This window comes from Myxine glutinosa, chromosome 14 (genome assembly GCF_964187855.1).
Source record: "Myxine glutinosa chromosome 14, kmMyxGlut1.1, whole genome shotgun sequence".
NCBI lineage: Eukaryota > Metazoa > Chordata > Myxini > Myxiniformes > Myxinidae > Myxine > Myxine glutinosa.
Genome location: NC_136274.1, coordinates 904,222 through 919,569, shown reverse-complemented (window position 1 = coordinate 919,569; position 15,348 = coordinate 904,222). Strand labels below are relative to the sequence as shown.

At 42.7% G+C, this 15,348-nt stretch overlaps 1 protein-coding gene across 1 annotated transcript in view; it reads left to right on the top strand.

Moving 5' to 3' along the window:
* LOC137440035 (replication protein A 70 kDa DNA-binding subunit-like) overlaps positions 1–15,348 on the top strand; it is a 172,423-nt gene that overhangs the window by 49,124 nt on the left and 107,951 nt on the right. The window contains exon 6 of the mRNA XM_078768297.1: positions 14,717–14,858. Within this exon, the coding sequence (XP_078624423.1) occupies positions 14,717–14,858 (142 nt within the window). The remainder of the gene's footprint in view (positions 1–14,716; positions 14,859–15,348) is intronic.

Sequence of the window (15,348 nt, the reverse complement as noted above, 5' to 3'; positions counted from 1 at the left end):
AGTTTCGTAATACATAACTCACTGTGCTCCAAGTGAGCGAAAAGAACATCCCCAATGTCTCTTTCCCGGCTTCAAGCCAAAGTTATTCCGGATTCAAGCCAAAGTCGATCCACTCCAGTGACCGTCCGTACGATGTCACATCGAGACCAGAATCCCGTTGGGTTGACAGTTACACTGCCAAAGATGGGCGAAGGTGTCCTCTAGAACAACATGCATTTTAAGGCCATTTTCCCTGCTAGAGCGGGGGTTAGCCTTGCGATCCCCATGACAATCTTCTCCATTTTGCCCTATTTTCTGCATCTCTCCTTGTTAACCCCCTTGCCCGCATTTCTTCTTCCACCATCTTTAGCCAAGTCTTTCTCGGTCTTCCCCGTCCTCTACTTCCTTCTACATTAATTTCCATCACTCTTCTCAACCAGTCACTTTCATCCTTCCTCAACACATGACCAAACCATCTCAACCTGTTCCTCTTCACAGCATCAATCACAGGCAATATTCCCATCATCTTTCGCAAATCATCATTTGTCTTCCTCTCTCTCAACGATACTCCGCACATCCATCGAACCATTCACATTTCCACCCTTTCCAGCCTTCGTTGCTGCTCTACGTTCATTACCCATGTCTCGCTCCCATAAATCATAACACTTCTCACACATTCTCACCTCTAGACGCGACGGGGAAATCACACCTTCAGGTATGGACGTTTGACGGCTCTCAATCGACGAACCGCAGATTTCCCACTCAAAAGCCACGTTACACACACACCAAATACCAAATTAACGTCTGTATGCGGTGAGAATGGTTGAAGCGAAGTGAAAAATCTTGAGCGATGCGCAAAGCCTGCAAGTCAAAATGGCCGATGGCCCGTTCGAGGCAAAACAGCACTACGATGATTCTCCTCGGAATCAACCGCAAAACCTGACATGCAGGTTGATCTGTCACAGCGATAACAACTCTGTTGCAGGAATCCCTTTCCTGGGAAACCCAAAGTTCACTCGTGACCCTCGTTCGCCAATCGTTCGCTCCAGACCTCGAAGCAGCTCGGCTTCTTGTCCGACTCACTCGTTCCGCCTTCTTTTCCTCATCTTCCTCTTCTTCCTCTTCGTCGTTGTCCGGTTCCGGTTTCATTTAAAACATTAACTTTTTTACCTTTTGAAAATAGTAATCTCTATTTCTCCCAAACGACAACAATAATAGTACATGGAATCAAAATTGTTTACAGTGGATGAAAACCACAACAACGGAAGTGACGAATCCGTAACACCTCCCCCCCTCAAGAAAGAAAGTCTGAACATAGTGAAAACTTTTTGCAGGCAAAAACTCTTTTAACAAACAAAAGTAAAACTCACACCCAAATGATCAATTCACGTGAGCCACAATAATTAATATTCCCCAAAATAAAGCAACAAATCTTCCAAACAACCTACAGGAATTTCCAAAGTTAGTTCACTCTGGATAAAGCATCAGCAACGACATTGTCCCTGCCCTTTACATGCTCAATTTCCAAGTTGAACTCCTGCAAAGCCAAACTCAATCTCATCAACCTCTGGTTTTTATTTTTCATTTTTTGAATGAAGGTTAAGGGGTTGTGATCAGTGAATCTAAAGCAAAGCAAATCTATAGCACTTTTTGAAAGAGGCCGAGCTGAGAGCCAGGTTTCACGGTGGTTGAGTGGTGAGGCCTGGAAGTATTCACTGCATGGACGCATTTAGGAACGTGGAGTTCACGGGTTAATCCATGTAGGAATCTTGGCTCGGCTGCTCCTGAGCACTCAGTGCTTCCCACTCTTCTTGATGATAAAAATCATAATCACGGTTGTAGAGTCGGGTGCTGTAGTCACGTGAAGAGCGGCCCCCATCTCGGCTACCACCGTAATAGTCATCCCGTCGAGAGTTGCCAAAACTGCGCTGCTGCTGCTGGGAACCTCCATAGTAATCACGACTGCGGCCGCCACCAAAGGTACTACTCCCACCCCGGGAGCCATAGCCACCCCTGAAACTACCTCCACGTTTTCCTCCTCTGTAGCCCCCTCGACGCCAATGGCCTGCCTTCTCTACTGTTATGGTCCGACCATCCAAATCCTTGCCATTCAAATCCTTTTCTGCATCTTTGGCGTCCTTTGTGTTTTCAAACGTGACAAAGCCAACCCCTCTCGACTTTTGCGTCTCCCTGTCTTTTATCAGCAGCACTTCCAAGAGTGGTCCATATTTTCCAAAGATAGAGTCCAGAACATCTTCACTTGTGTCAAAGTTCAGCCCACCTACAAAGACCTTGCCAACATTGCCTCCATACATGACTTGTGTATGCTGACACTTAGTTTCAGGGTACGCGACAAGAAGTGACTGTGCAAAGCGTGACGTCAGTACCTTCTCCTTCTCTTCAGAGTGCTTCCTACCCATAGCACGAGTCGCGGCGCAGGATGGAAAGATACCCGGAATCTCCTGCTCTAAATGTGCGGTGTTATATTCCATACTAGGCTTTTCAACCAACATTGGATTACCAGAAACTCGACCACCGGCCAAATCATTCCCGATAACAAAAGAGATTCCCTTTATAGTCCAAGCCATTTAGCCCAAATATGGGGCCAGATAGGAAAAAACTGCAACACTACATATCAGTGCGAAATTGTATGCAGTAATATATACCAGATAACATATCAAAAGTCTAAAGCTCTAAAAATATGGGGTGTCTGTCAAAATCACTGGTACATGGACCCCCCTTTTCATCCTTTTGCGGTACGATTTGTTCACATTTTGCGATACATTCCGAGCACATGGTATATAATTATACTTTTAATATCAGGAATTACAGCATGTTACAGCCCCAGTACGGCCTGTATGGAACAAAAAAATAAGCACGTAAACAAAATTCCCAATAGCTAAATACTGATCACTGATATGCAAATACATGAATCACTTGTCATGACTGTTTCAGAATTATGGCACATTTTGTTGATTAAAATCACAAACTCATAATAAAATCACATATAGAGAAACTAATAATACTGACTCATAAAATACTGTCGGAAGTCAAGGATTCGCTTAAAAGTAAAAAAATGTCCACAATTAACTAATTCAGCTGCATGTAACAGTCTATAACAACAGTCCACTACCTAATCATCATTTTCCTCGTCATCGTCGTCGCTGAAACTGTCCAGGATGGAGTTGGTACAGCCAGATCCACGGGACTGACCACAAGCAGGAGAACACTCCAAGTTGTTCTTGTGGCATGTACACCGTGCGGAACCACAATCGGTCGAACAGTTGCACCGGATAACATTCAACAAATCCTGAGGTGCTGGAGGGAGGTCGGTCATAACAGGACCAAGATTGCCGTCGCTCATTCTCCAGCCCCAATCCACTGGTTGTAGGCTGTTGTTTCCTTTCCACTGCTGTATTTGCAGATACACCCGTCTGCTCTGATATCTCGCTGCAGCAGATGTGGGCGGTAAGGTCTGTGGGAGTATCTTCGAAGTCTTGACTGCGACCTGTTCACAAAACCGCTTGTACCTGAGGGAATCCAAACTTTCATCAGGTTTACCCTTGTAGAGACACACGAGTGCTATCTCTCCTGCAGCCTCGACCACATCTGGTGATGCATCCTCAGCCAAGAACTGTTGGGATTGAGTTTGGAAGAGTGTGCTCATCATGAATTTCTTCAGTGACGCTCCTTTGCCAAGGCCGTACAGTCGAGACGTCGTGTCACATCCCAATACTGCGTGTATGAATAGGATGCTTTCACACACAGCTGCACCTAGCTGACGTTTCATGGACTTCACATTCCAGATGTGGTTTGGTTTTGCAGTGGATTTTGCCTGACTATACATAAACAAGTCGTGTGCTTCTAGGTTTGCATAGAAGCAGAGTAGGACGATCAGATCTGTGTCTTCTCCTATAAGGGCTGTGTTCCTCATGTTCGCCGAACTGACTGTGGTCTGGATGATTAGCAGGTCAGCATCTTCCTGGGAATGATGGGTCTGGCATCCAGAAAGCCGGAGGTATCTGCTCAACATGTTGATGAAGTTCTGTTTGTTGTTGAGGTTTCCCAGGAAGATGTCTTTCTTCATGGTCAACTTCATGTCATCAGTGAAAGTCACTTCTGGTCCACCTCTACCTGCTGCTCGCCTCTGGTGGGTCATGTGCTTGGTTGATTGACCAAGATATCCATCAAATATTACGATGGCCTTTCCGTACTTTCTTGTAACATAGTCACAGTGGAGCATGCAGATCTCTCGATATGTTGGTGAACCACGTGGCCATGGTATACGGTGCAGCAGACTTCCACCATCCAAGACATACTGGATTTCGCTGATTGACTCTATGGTACCTGGTTCAAGTTTAGACCAGATAGCATCTCCGAGTACGGACTTCTGGGCTTCACGTAGCATCAGCTTTTCATCAAACAGCGCAGGTGGATGAGGGCATAACTCAAGGCGAAACATCTCTTCCTTATCTTCAGCAGATTTTGAGATGATGATGAGACGCTGGAATAGCAGTTCTGGGTCTATCTGTACCTGGTCTTTACCAACTCGCACAGATGATCTGGCCTTCAGAAATGTGGTGGCTTGGTCTTTGCGCTTGAACGTGTAGTGGACAACTGACTGATTTGTCATGGAGTGCATGATCTTGTCTCCAATGAGCTTGGCATTGTCGACATCAACCTTACTGCCAGCGTTGACACCAGTCATTATGTTCCTGAGGGATGGATGACACTTGAAAGGATTTCTGTCAACTAGAGCGACCTGTAGTGTACTTGTATCTTGCATGTCGCGATGCTGCCTGGTTTTGCCCATCTCTTTGTTCTGTTCACCTGTGCTGTACTTCACTCCAGTGAGCTCTTGCATCAATCTGTTCGTCTCCGAACAAGCCGGCATGGACAAAAGCCACGTTAACCGTTGTTGCTCTGTCATTCCTCTTCCTCTTGTTAACCCCCCGCTGGTCTTCATACTTCTCATGAGTACTTGCTCAATCATCAGGTCTGAGGAAATTCCAGCCCAAGCTCTACTACTTCTTCGGGCGACATGGAAGCCCTGAGTAAACTTACGGTGCACATCTGGATAGTCCTGTTCTAAGCTGTGCATTATTTGCAGGTAAATCCTGGCAGACTTAGCATAGAGTGAATGACCTGAGGCTGCTACATATGGTAACATATCAGATACAGCTTCGAGGTGCAGGGACCAGTTTCCCATACGCTCGGCTTTGATGAATTTTCTTAAGATCTTCACCATATCCATATACTGTAACCACAGTTTCGCTGTTCGGTCTTTGGTCAATGATTCTGTCTGTGTTTGAAAGACTTTGCTGATCTTGTCAAGGATTGGATCACTTGCTACATCGTTGGAAGATCGTGTGCCTTTCATCAATTCATCATACAGGGTCCTTGCTTTACTCACATCTGGATGAATCACATCATCATCGGCCAAGCCACTCATTGCATCTTCATCCCGAACTGGCAAGTCTTCTGCAGTTCTGTATTGTGTTCCTCCAAGAGGATCAGACAGGAGGAGTGCATTCAGGACAGCATCCAGGAGGATGTGTACCCGTACAGCCCTGGAAATTGCTTTTCCTGTTAGGATGTGATCCACTGCATTTGGTGCGTATATGTGTTATATCAGCTCCTTCAACCCAGAACCACCCATGAGGTGCCCTATGCTGCCAAGGAAGCTCATTTCCATATGAAAGGCACCTAGCCTTACCACAATACGATCGCATGGGGCTTCCATCTGGCTCCGAGAGAATGATCGACAATGCCTTCCACCATAGTGGCTGATCAAAGGTGATGATGGTAGGTACATCATGTTGTTTAGCATGTTGCACAATGTAGTTGAGAGTGGAGTAGATGCATGTAGTGTCGCTCGAGCTCAAATCAATCATTGGGAGAAACAGGACAGACGATTTTGAATGCTGGACACCACGATGTAAGAGTTGCATCATCCCGGACCATGCAGGTCTTGGTATCTTGAACAGCAGTGACGTCTTCCACAGTACATCAAGGTTGGCTGTGGGATCATGGGCTCTCATGATAGGCACGCTCCCATAAGTCAAGGTTGCAAGTGCCTGGTCGTCAGCTCTATGGTACTGTATCTGGATTCTTCCAGTTGTTTCTATGTCGCTGGCAGTGACCTGAGCTCTAGGAATCGGATGTCCTTGTGTTGTTCCAGGGGTAATCATGGCTATTATCCCCATGCCATGGAAGGTGTTGTGTCCGTCTAAGGTTCTAATGTTGTGGTCGACGTTGTCAGCTGCATATTGAACAAATTCTCCCTTGTGGTTGGGTATGTCCGTACCCTGGTATACAGCTGCATTTTGGTTGAAACGTGTGACTTCCTTGTATGAGCTGCAGTACCCATGTGCATGCAGTGAATCAATAAGGAAACGAGAGGCAAAATGGTGCTGCAGCTGCACCCCTAGTGCAATTTGCAGTGGAGCAATCAGGACACGTGGTCGTGCAGCTTGCATTATAGCCTGACCAATTGAAGCTATCTTCAGCTCTACATCTTTTGCCTTCAAGATCTTTCCAAGAAAAATCTTCAGAGTATCAGGAAGAAAGTTGAGGCTGGCGTCTTTGAACTCAAAGTCTTCCGATGTTGGGTATGCTTCATTCCCTGTTTCCACTTGCTTTATGTCATCCAGTATGAATTTAGCGGCAGCTTCCAGGATTATTTTCTTCTGAATCATAGGATCCTTAGACTGGTTTGCATGAAACTCCAAAAGTACACTGTCAGCTGTTTGCCTCATCGTTGCAACATTCGATTTGCCATTAACTGTTGTGACAATGACTCTGTCGCCAAAGTGTTCAATCAGTCTGTCTTTCATATATCTTTGAGAATAGGACTCGGCATTTGAGTCAGCAAGATACTCGGCCATTTTGTCCACCAGATCAGAGATTGTGTTTTGTTCGTCGTCATTTTCCTCAAGGAATTCAGTCACCTTTATAAATGCCTGACATCTGTCATCCAGAGCAGGACGACCGCCTTCGTGTGGTGATTTGTATCGTCTACCCAATTTCTGTTTCTTCTGTACTGTTTCATTATGTACAAAATTCAGAGGGATCAGTTTCCCTGTCCGGAAATTTGAACTGCATACCTGGTGATACACGGCATCTGCCGCTGGAAGGTCACACACAATGAGCAGTCGAGCCCGAACAGTATCGGCCCAAGCATCGTTCCTTGTTGAGCACTTTTGCAGAAGACTATCTTTCCATTCTGTAAATGTGATAGAGTGGACATCTCCTTGTTGTTTCCTGTTATCAAAGTTCACCTTTGTACCACAGAAGAGGCAATCTGCTTTGAAGTTGAAGGCTTCCTCTGCTGATCGGAGCGATACACTTGGGCCTGGTCTGTGTGTATCTCTGATACTCTGTGCTACCTTTATTGGATTGCAGTATACACGTCGGCATTCTTGATGAACAACTTGACCTGGAACAGTCTGTATTGGGTCACTGCGCTGGTCACTAACAACATTAATAGTCCGACTTCCCTTTTCACGAAGTGTCACTACTGGATTATCGTTGTTGGTGGATTCATTGCAGAACACACACGAATTGGCCGCCATTCTTCAGGTTGGATTACCTGCAAATATAGAAAAGTTGAATATACTATTACTGTATGTTATTGCCAATAGACCTAAACATACTAAATACATGTCATTGATGGGATTAAAAACTAAGATATATATGGTTCACAAACAAATAATGATGTACCGTCGCTTGCTGTGGAGTGAGCAGTCTTTGTAAAACGGGGTGTGGTTAAATAAGACACTAAAACAGTAAAAACTTCACTTATATATACAATATTGTACAGTATGATATCCTTTATTTATTATATCGTGCTAGTGATTAGGTCCAGTGTATAAAATAAGCAATAGAAGTTCAGAGAGCGACAATAATCATAGCATGCGGCATATGTACGTCTTTTAACATGGGGCTAAATGGAGAAAACTTGATTGCATTATTTGAGAGTCACCCCATATTTTTAGACCTTTATACTTTTAGTATGTTATAAAGGTACCTTGAGGGTAATCAATACTAATGAGATCGGTAGTGTTGCAGTTTTTTCCCCGTCAAATGCTAAATGGCTTGGACTATTACAGGAAGAGTGGCTTGTAAACCTACGGTGACCGGTCCTGATACCAAATCAGACTTCAAATGGATGACATGAAGTGGAGCTTTAACATAGCCACCAACCCCCTGTAAAATAACACTACCACCAGGTGCCGTCTTCTCTGACAATGGCAAAATGCCCTCAAGCATCAAAGATTGATGTGCTCCTGTGTCCCTCAATACCCTAACAGGTCTCTGGTTCGTTAAGTCTCCATCCAGTGACACAAACCCCTCTGAAATAAAACGTTTGTAACCCTCTTGAACAAGGTCATTCTGTGATGCCGTAACTTTGGCATGGGAACCTTCACAAGGCACTGTCCTCCAAGGACGATTTCTCGCATTGGCCAATGCATTTGGAGTTGTACTAGTCTGACTCCACTCCTGATTTTTCCTTTTCAGGGCGTAACATTGGGACATCAAATGCCCAGGTTTCTTGCAAAAAGTGCAAGTAGGCCCGGAGGAAAAACTCGTGGTCTGCCTCGGGCCCCCCGGAAGATAAGCCTGTCTTGGAACTGTCGTCTTCTGATCCCTAAATGTCGCAGTATCAGATTTGCCCCCATAGTCATCTCTCGGCCGCCTCCATTAATATTTGTTCTCTGCACCTGATTTACCATAACTCCCCTGGCTAACTCTAGGCGGGAAGTTAGGTTTGTGGAACCCCATCCTGTGTGTCAAGGCATAGTCATCTGCCACGGTTGCTGCCTCATACAACTCTGGTACTTTCTTTTCATCCAGATGTACTTTAATGTCCACGTGGACACACTGTTTGAATTCCTCCACCAAGATCAATTGTCGCAACAGGTTGAAGTTTTTCCCAATCCCCTTCGAGTCACACCACCGATCAAACATGGTTTCCTTCATTCTGGCAAACTCCACATGGGTCTCACTGTCCCTCTTCCTGGCATTCCTGAATTTTTGCCGGTAAGCTTCAGGGACCAATTCATAGGCTTTGAGAATGGTTTTCTTCACTATCTCATAATCTGCACATTGGTCAATCGGTAAAGCTGAATAGATATCTTGAGCTTTACCCACTAGGCCATGGGGCATACCATTAAAATCCACTTTTTCGTGCAACAGGAATGGGGATTACTTGATTTATTCATGAAAATCAGCAAAATATTCGTTCCATTCGATATAATAATGTCCCCAATAAATATACCTGCACATTAAAATACAAATAAAGAAAGAATTTCGATAAAAAAATCAGGTTTAAAATTCGCGGACAAGGTTGTTCACGTGATAAATTCAGCGAATGAGCGCTCCAGATACGTCAGGTGCCGTAATTGGCCAATCACGCAGCTCATACTAAGCTCCGTTCGGTAGCTGACAAACCAAGATGGCGACGCCCATTGCTTCGGCAGTGACAGGAAAACCTGTTCAATTTTCGTCCAAATTTTGCGTGATGCATGTTGTCCATAAAACTAAAAGCAATTTCATTCAATTCAATGATAAAAACTGGGCCCGCTTTGTTGAATTTGCGAGTAAATGGTTGCTCTATGACTGTAAAGAACGCGATTTACTGGCCGACTGTGCGGTAAAGCCGGGGCTTGATTTTGCCGATACACAATCCTGCATTGAAGCCAAACCAGAAAATCCCAACATTGGCTACCATTATGATTGTTCACGTCGCTTTTGTGACATCAGTAAAGTGAACAGGCTGAAGGAGAAAAAGACCGAAACATCTACATCTCATGGTAAGTTAATATGATTATGTAGTAATTTTTTTAGTAAGCTTTAAGTTTAGCCAAAAGTTTCAATTGTTCTGCAAACATAGACATGATCATGATGATAGAATCTGATCGTGATGATAGAATTCACATTACATTGCCATATATCATGATCAAATAAATCATCATGCTTGATTCAAGCAAGTTAGTAACAAGTTCCGGAAGATTTGGAGTTGGCCTTAGAAGAGTAGTATCTTCAAATTCAATTGACAAATGTACAGCAGACTCAGCAAGTCATGCATGATGAAATGTACATTTTATGATTTTGTTTATCTATTTCAAGACTACAATTTATAATACAAATCGTACTATTGCAAGCATGCTCTTTTACTTTAGTAATAGTATCATGATATGTGGGGATATTGTGGTTTATGTCATCAGGCTCATGTCACACCTCATTACAGTTTTTAGGATCTTAATTACAGCTTAAGCAGCTCTAATCCGTGCATAGCTGGGCTATTAAATTAAATTATATTTAATTCAGTTCAAATTTGGCTCTGCAATTTGGCATAGGCTTCAACTTGGTAATTATGATAAACCACTTCCGAGCAGAATGTGACGTATGGTGCAGATCCAACCTTGAGATGTTATATATTACCTTTATGCCGTTACGTTACGTTATATATTTATGAGATGCCACTATATATTACCTTTAAAACACATTTTGTCAACTTGAAATAATACTACATGAGAAATCATATTTTATCTGAAATATATTTTATTGTAGGCATTAGCGGCAATAACATTTTCACTGAAAGTACGTTTTATTTCATACATTACAATTTACAAGGTACTTTTCGTTAATTGAATGACATTGCTCATATCAACCCAATACTGATAAACCACATCTTATCTGGGTGTTAATACTGTTATTTGACTTGTCTTTTTACAAACCATTCATGGACACTCTTTGGAAATAGAGTTATGGGAAAGAAATGTAAACTTAACTGTTAGAACTAAGTAAAACAAATGGAAGTTTCATTTCATAGATAAGTCGTAAATAATGAAATGTCAAATGCATCAAAAATATGATATCAAGTACAATCATATAGAAACGAAGCTTAAACGTGTGGGTTAATATCATAAGAATAAATTAAGAATAAATTAATTTTAAACATGTCAACCACACAACATCAATGACAATCAGTGAAAAAATCACTGATCATACAGGATCGAACCTGGGAACCTCCGCTTTACTAGTAAGATGCTCTAACCTGAAGTTGAAGTTGAACTGAAATATACGATCAGATGGAGAAGAACGGATGATTTTAAATCAATACGCTTCTCAGATGAGAGGATGTTAGAGGAACGGGACTAGAACTGAAGACCTATTGATTTAAAATCATCCGTTCTTCTCCATCTGATCGTATAGCTCAGTTGGTTAGGGCGTCGCACTAGTAAAGCGCAGGTTCCCAGGTTCGAATCCTGGATGATCAGTGATTTTTTCACTGATTGTCATCTATGTGTGGTTGACATGTTTAAAATTAATTTATTCTTAAGTACAATCATTTTTTAAATGAAAGTCCTGTGTTCATGATTTCGACCTTATACCTGTGAATATAGTTAATAGTACAAATTTCTCAAACTTGAAAGCTGTAAATTGAACAATGATGTAAATTATAATGTAAAGGATATCATAAACAAATTTGATTGTCTCAATTATTTATGTCTGTCTGCCTTATCCTGGCATGTATACATTATATGTATTGAACATGGAAACGAAGCAAAAGTAACAGTACTCTTAAACACTGTTAATCATGCAAGCACTTTCCATGACATGCGTAATGTATACATGTTGTACTGTTTTAAATAAATAAGTTGAAAATGAATCTTCTAAAAAGTAAAAGGAGTCAGCCGTCAACTGCCACTCATTGCCATTCTTCAAATCAAAGAAGATGAACTGATCATAGAAGGTAGAAGTGAGAAGTTAATTTTAAAAAAGTAAAATAAAAATGATTTATTTGCGGCACAACATGTGTTTCAGCTGCGGCGGACCATATTTTCAGATTGGATTCATTTTCAACTTATCGCTATGACTATCTAGATACAAAAATATCATGTTTATTGGTGTATTTTAGTGAAAAGGAGGTCTAGAAACAATATCACAATCAATTTTTTTCATTTTACTCCTCAAACTATCCAGAAATAAAAGAAAATGCAGTAACGTATAGTTGATGAATATATATTTACTTGCATTTTCATCAAGTGCGCGTTAAAAATTAATGAGCACCCCTGGTGTCTGGGGACATGGTGTTTCTTGTTCAGGAGCACATCCCCAACCCATCTATAGCAATTTTAAGTAATCCCCTGCGTTGTTGCACGAAATTGTCAAATTGGGCACATTTTAGCCCTATGCCCCATGGCCTACACCAAAACACTTTGCACTAACATAGTCCAGGACCCCACAGGCCATTTTAGCATTTGAGCCACTTTCTCAAAGTGTAAAAAAAACTTGGCTGCCTCCTTTTCATTTCATTTCATTTCATTTCATTGAACCAGCCTCACATGCCTACCAACATCCCAAGTGTTCTGACTAGTTGTCGAACTAGCCGGCATGGATACTACTTCTCTCCGTTCTCCCATTAATTCCAGCTCCTTGAGTTTAAGTTCCTTCTGATACTCCATGTCACATTCCTTTAACTCCCTTTCGGCTCTGCTTTCCTCTGCTGTTTCCTCTGCTCTTCTTTCTTCTGCAGCTCTCCTTTCCTCTGCTCTTCTCTCCTCGAGTTCTCGTTCCTGTTCTGCTCTTCTTTCCTCGAGTTCCTTTTCAGCTCTCCTTTCCTCTGCTCTGCTCTCCTCGAGTTCTTTTTCAGCTCTCCTTTCCTCTGCTTTTAACCTTTCCTGGCTCTGCAGTTGCATCTCCAATTTCCGGAGCTCCACATTTTCTTTTTCCTCGGGTAACCAATCCAAGGCTACCTCTTTCCATGTTGCTTGTCCCACCAGAGATTCTACCACCCATGTTTGCATCTGTGTCAAACACCATGGTGACTATTAGTTAGCACCTGTTAACCTTCACACAAAAATGTTCAAATTTTTTTTGAAAAATTTGTGAATGTTATAAAAATTCCAAATTTGGGAATTTTGGGAATGTTAGGGAATTCTATACCAGACGAGGATGTAAGGGAATTCTATCCCGGACTAATGTTCGGGAATTTTATCCCGGACGAGATTTGGGAATTTTGTCAGCAAAGACGAGCCCGCAATTTCTTTTACGTGCTCCTCCCCAGACCCCGGTCACGGTGTACCTCCGAGCCCCGAGAGGAGTCACGGCAGAAAGATTTGTTATTCTGTATGCCAAGGATCAATGGCGAAACCACACCAATTGTTACCAACAAACAAGTATTGTATTAAGGTCACACAAGAATAACGGTACAGTAACAATATTAATCAAAAGTACAATCAATATATATAATTCCTATGATGGTACCATCAGTTTCGTAATATATAACTCACTGTGCTCCAAGTGAGCGAAAAGAACATCCCCAATGTCTCTTTCCCGGCTTCAAGCCAAAGTTGATTTCCGGCTTCAAGCCAAGGTCGATCCATTTCAGTGATCGTCCGTACGATGTCGTATCGAGACCAGAATCCCGTTGGGTTGACAGTTACACTGCCAAAGATGGGCGAAGGTGTCCTCGAGAAGCGACCGGGAAATCACACCTTCAGGTATGGACATTTGACGGCTCTCAATCGGTGAACCGCAGATTTCTCACTCAAAAGCCACGTTACACACACACCAAATTAACGTCTGGATGCGGTGAGAATGATTGAAGCGAAGTGAAAAACCTTGAGCGATGCGCAAAGTGCGCGAGTCAAAATGGCCGACGGCCCGTTCTCGAGGCATAACAGCACTACGATGATTCTCCTCGGAATCAACCGCAAAACCTGACACGCAGGTTGATCTGTCACAGCGATAATAACTCTGTCGCAGGAATCCTTTCCTGGGAAACCCAAAGTTCACTCGTGACCCTCGTTCACCAATCATTCGCTCCAGACCTCAAAGCAGCTCGGCCTCTTGTCCGACTCACTCGCTCCGCCTTCTTTTCCTCCTCTTCCTCTTCTTCCTCTTCGTCGTCCTCTGGTTCCGGTTTCATTTAAAACATTAACTTTTTTACCTTTTGAAAATAGTAATCTCTCTTTCCCCCAAACGACAACAACAATAGTACATGGAATCAAAAATGTTTAAAGTGGATGAAAACCACAACAACGGAAGTGACGAATCCGTAACAGTTACAAAGTTACAATGTGACCTCTTTCAATACTTTGTAATATATATACACATGTCTAGTAATTCACCATTGCACAGATTTCAAGTAAAACTTATTCCTATATGTATTACTAAGTATTACGAACACTATTAGCACAAAGTACACAAATTATTCGTTGTGGATTTTACTCCATTTACAAGTGAACGGTGTTATTAACACTGTTACATGAAAGATTACACTGAATGGTTTGCCTTTGCCTTGGTTCGTAAGGAATTAAACAATTATTTGGAAAAGACCACAATCGGTGGTTTGTAATGGTGATAAATGGTTCGGGTAGAACCATGAATTCAGTCAAGGATGCAGGCGATAACTCGCCGACTCTTTGCGGAAAACACCATGAGATTTGAACGGAAACTTCCACACTGTGGAAATAATGTAACACCAGAAAACATCTGAACATGCAAAGCCTAACCACGCCCACTTTGTATTCAGACTTCTTCCGTATGCTAAACATGATGAAAAACAGCTAAAAAAAATACAAAAAATGGACGATTTGAGGGGACCATGACCTTTTGACCTCAAAAGCAAATTTGCTTCAGTGACCAATATGCTCGAGTCGTGTTGTGTTGTTCTCCAGACATGTGGGCACATCATTGTGTGTATTTCTCTCTTTTTTCCCCACAGAAGTTATTCAGGATCCACTACCCAGTCCTACATTCTCAGGCCATTCTCGACCCCCAAACCTTGCCGCACTGGGTAGTCCTGACACACCTGGCAGCCAGGGCCGTTGCATGCCCATCGCCAGCCTGAATCCCTATCAGAACAGGTGGGTTCCAACTGAAGGTTTACAAGGTCCACGTTGTATTTTGATGACAAAAAAGTGTTTTGAATCGTTTTGGAGTTGACAGGTGGTATGTGGAGGCTGTTCATGCATGTTGGTGTTCGTGTCCCGACATTAATGCAGCTGTATTGCAATGCACTGATGTGTGACTGGTTCCTGTTTCACCTGAGAGTCGTCTTGTTCATTTGCTCCGACTTCTCCCTGTTTAGACTTGTAATCCCTGTTTAGACTTGTGATCCCTGTTTAGACTTGTAATCCCTGTTTAGACTTGTGATCCCTGATTAAACTTGCGATCCCTGTTTAGACTTGCGATTCCCGTTTAGACTTGTGATCCCGTTTAGACTTGTGATCCCGTTTAGACTTGTGATCCCGTTTAGACTTGTGATCCCGTTTAGACTGGTGATCCCGTTTCGACTTGTGATCCCGTTTAGACTTGCGATCCCTGTTTAGACTTGTAATCCCTGTTTAGACTTGT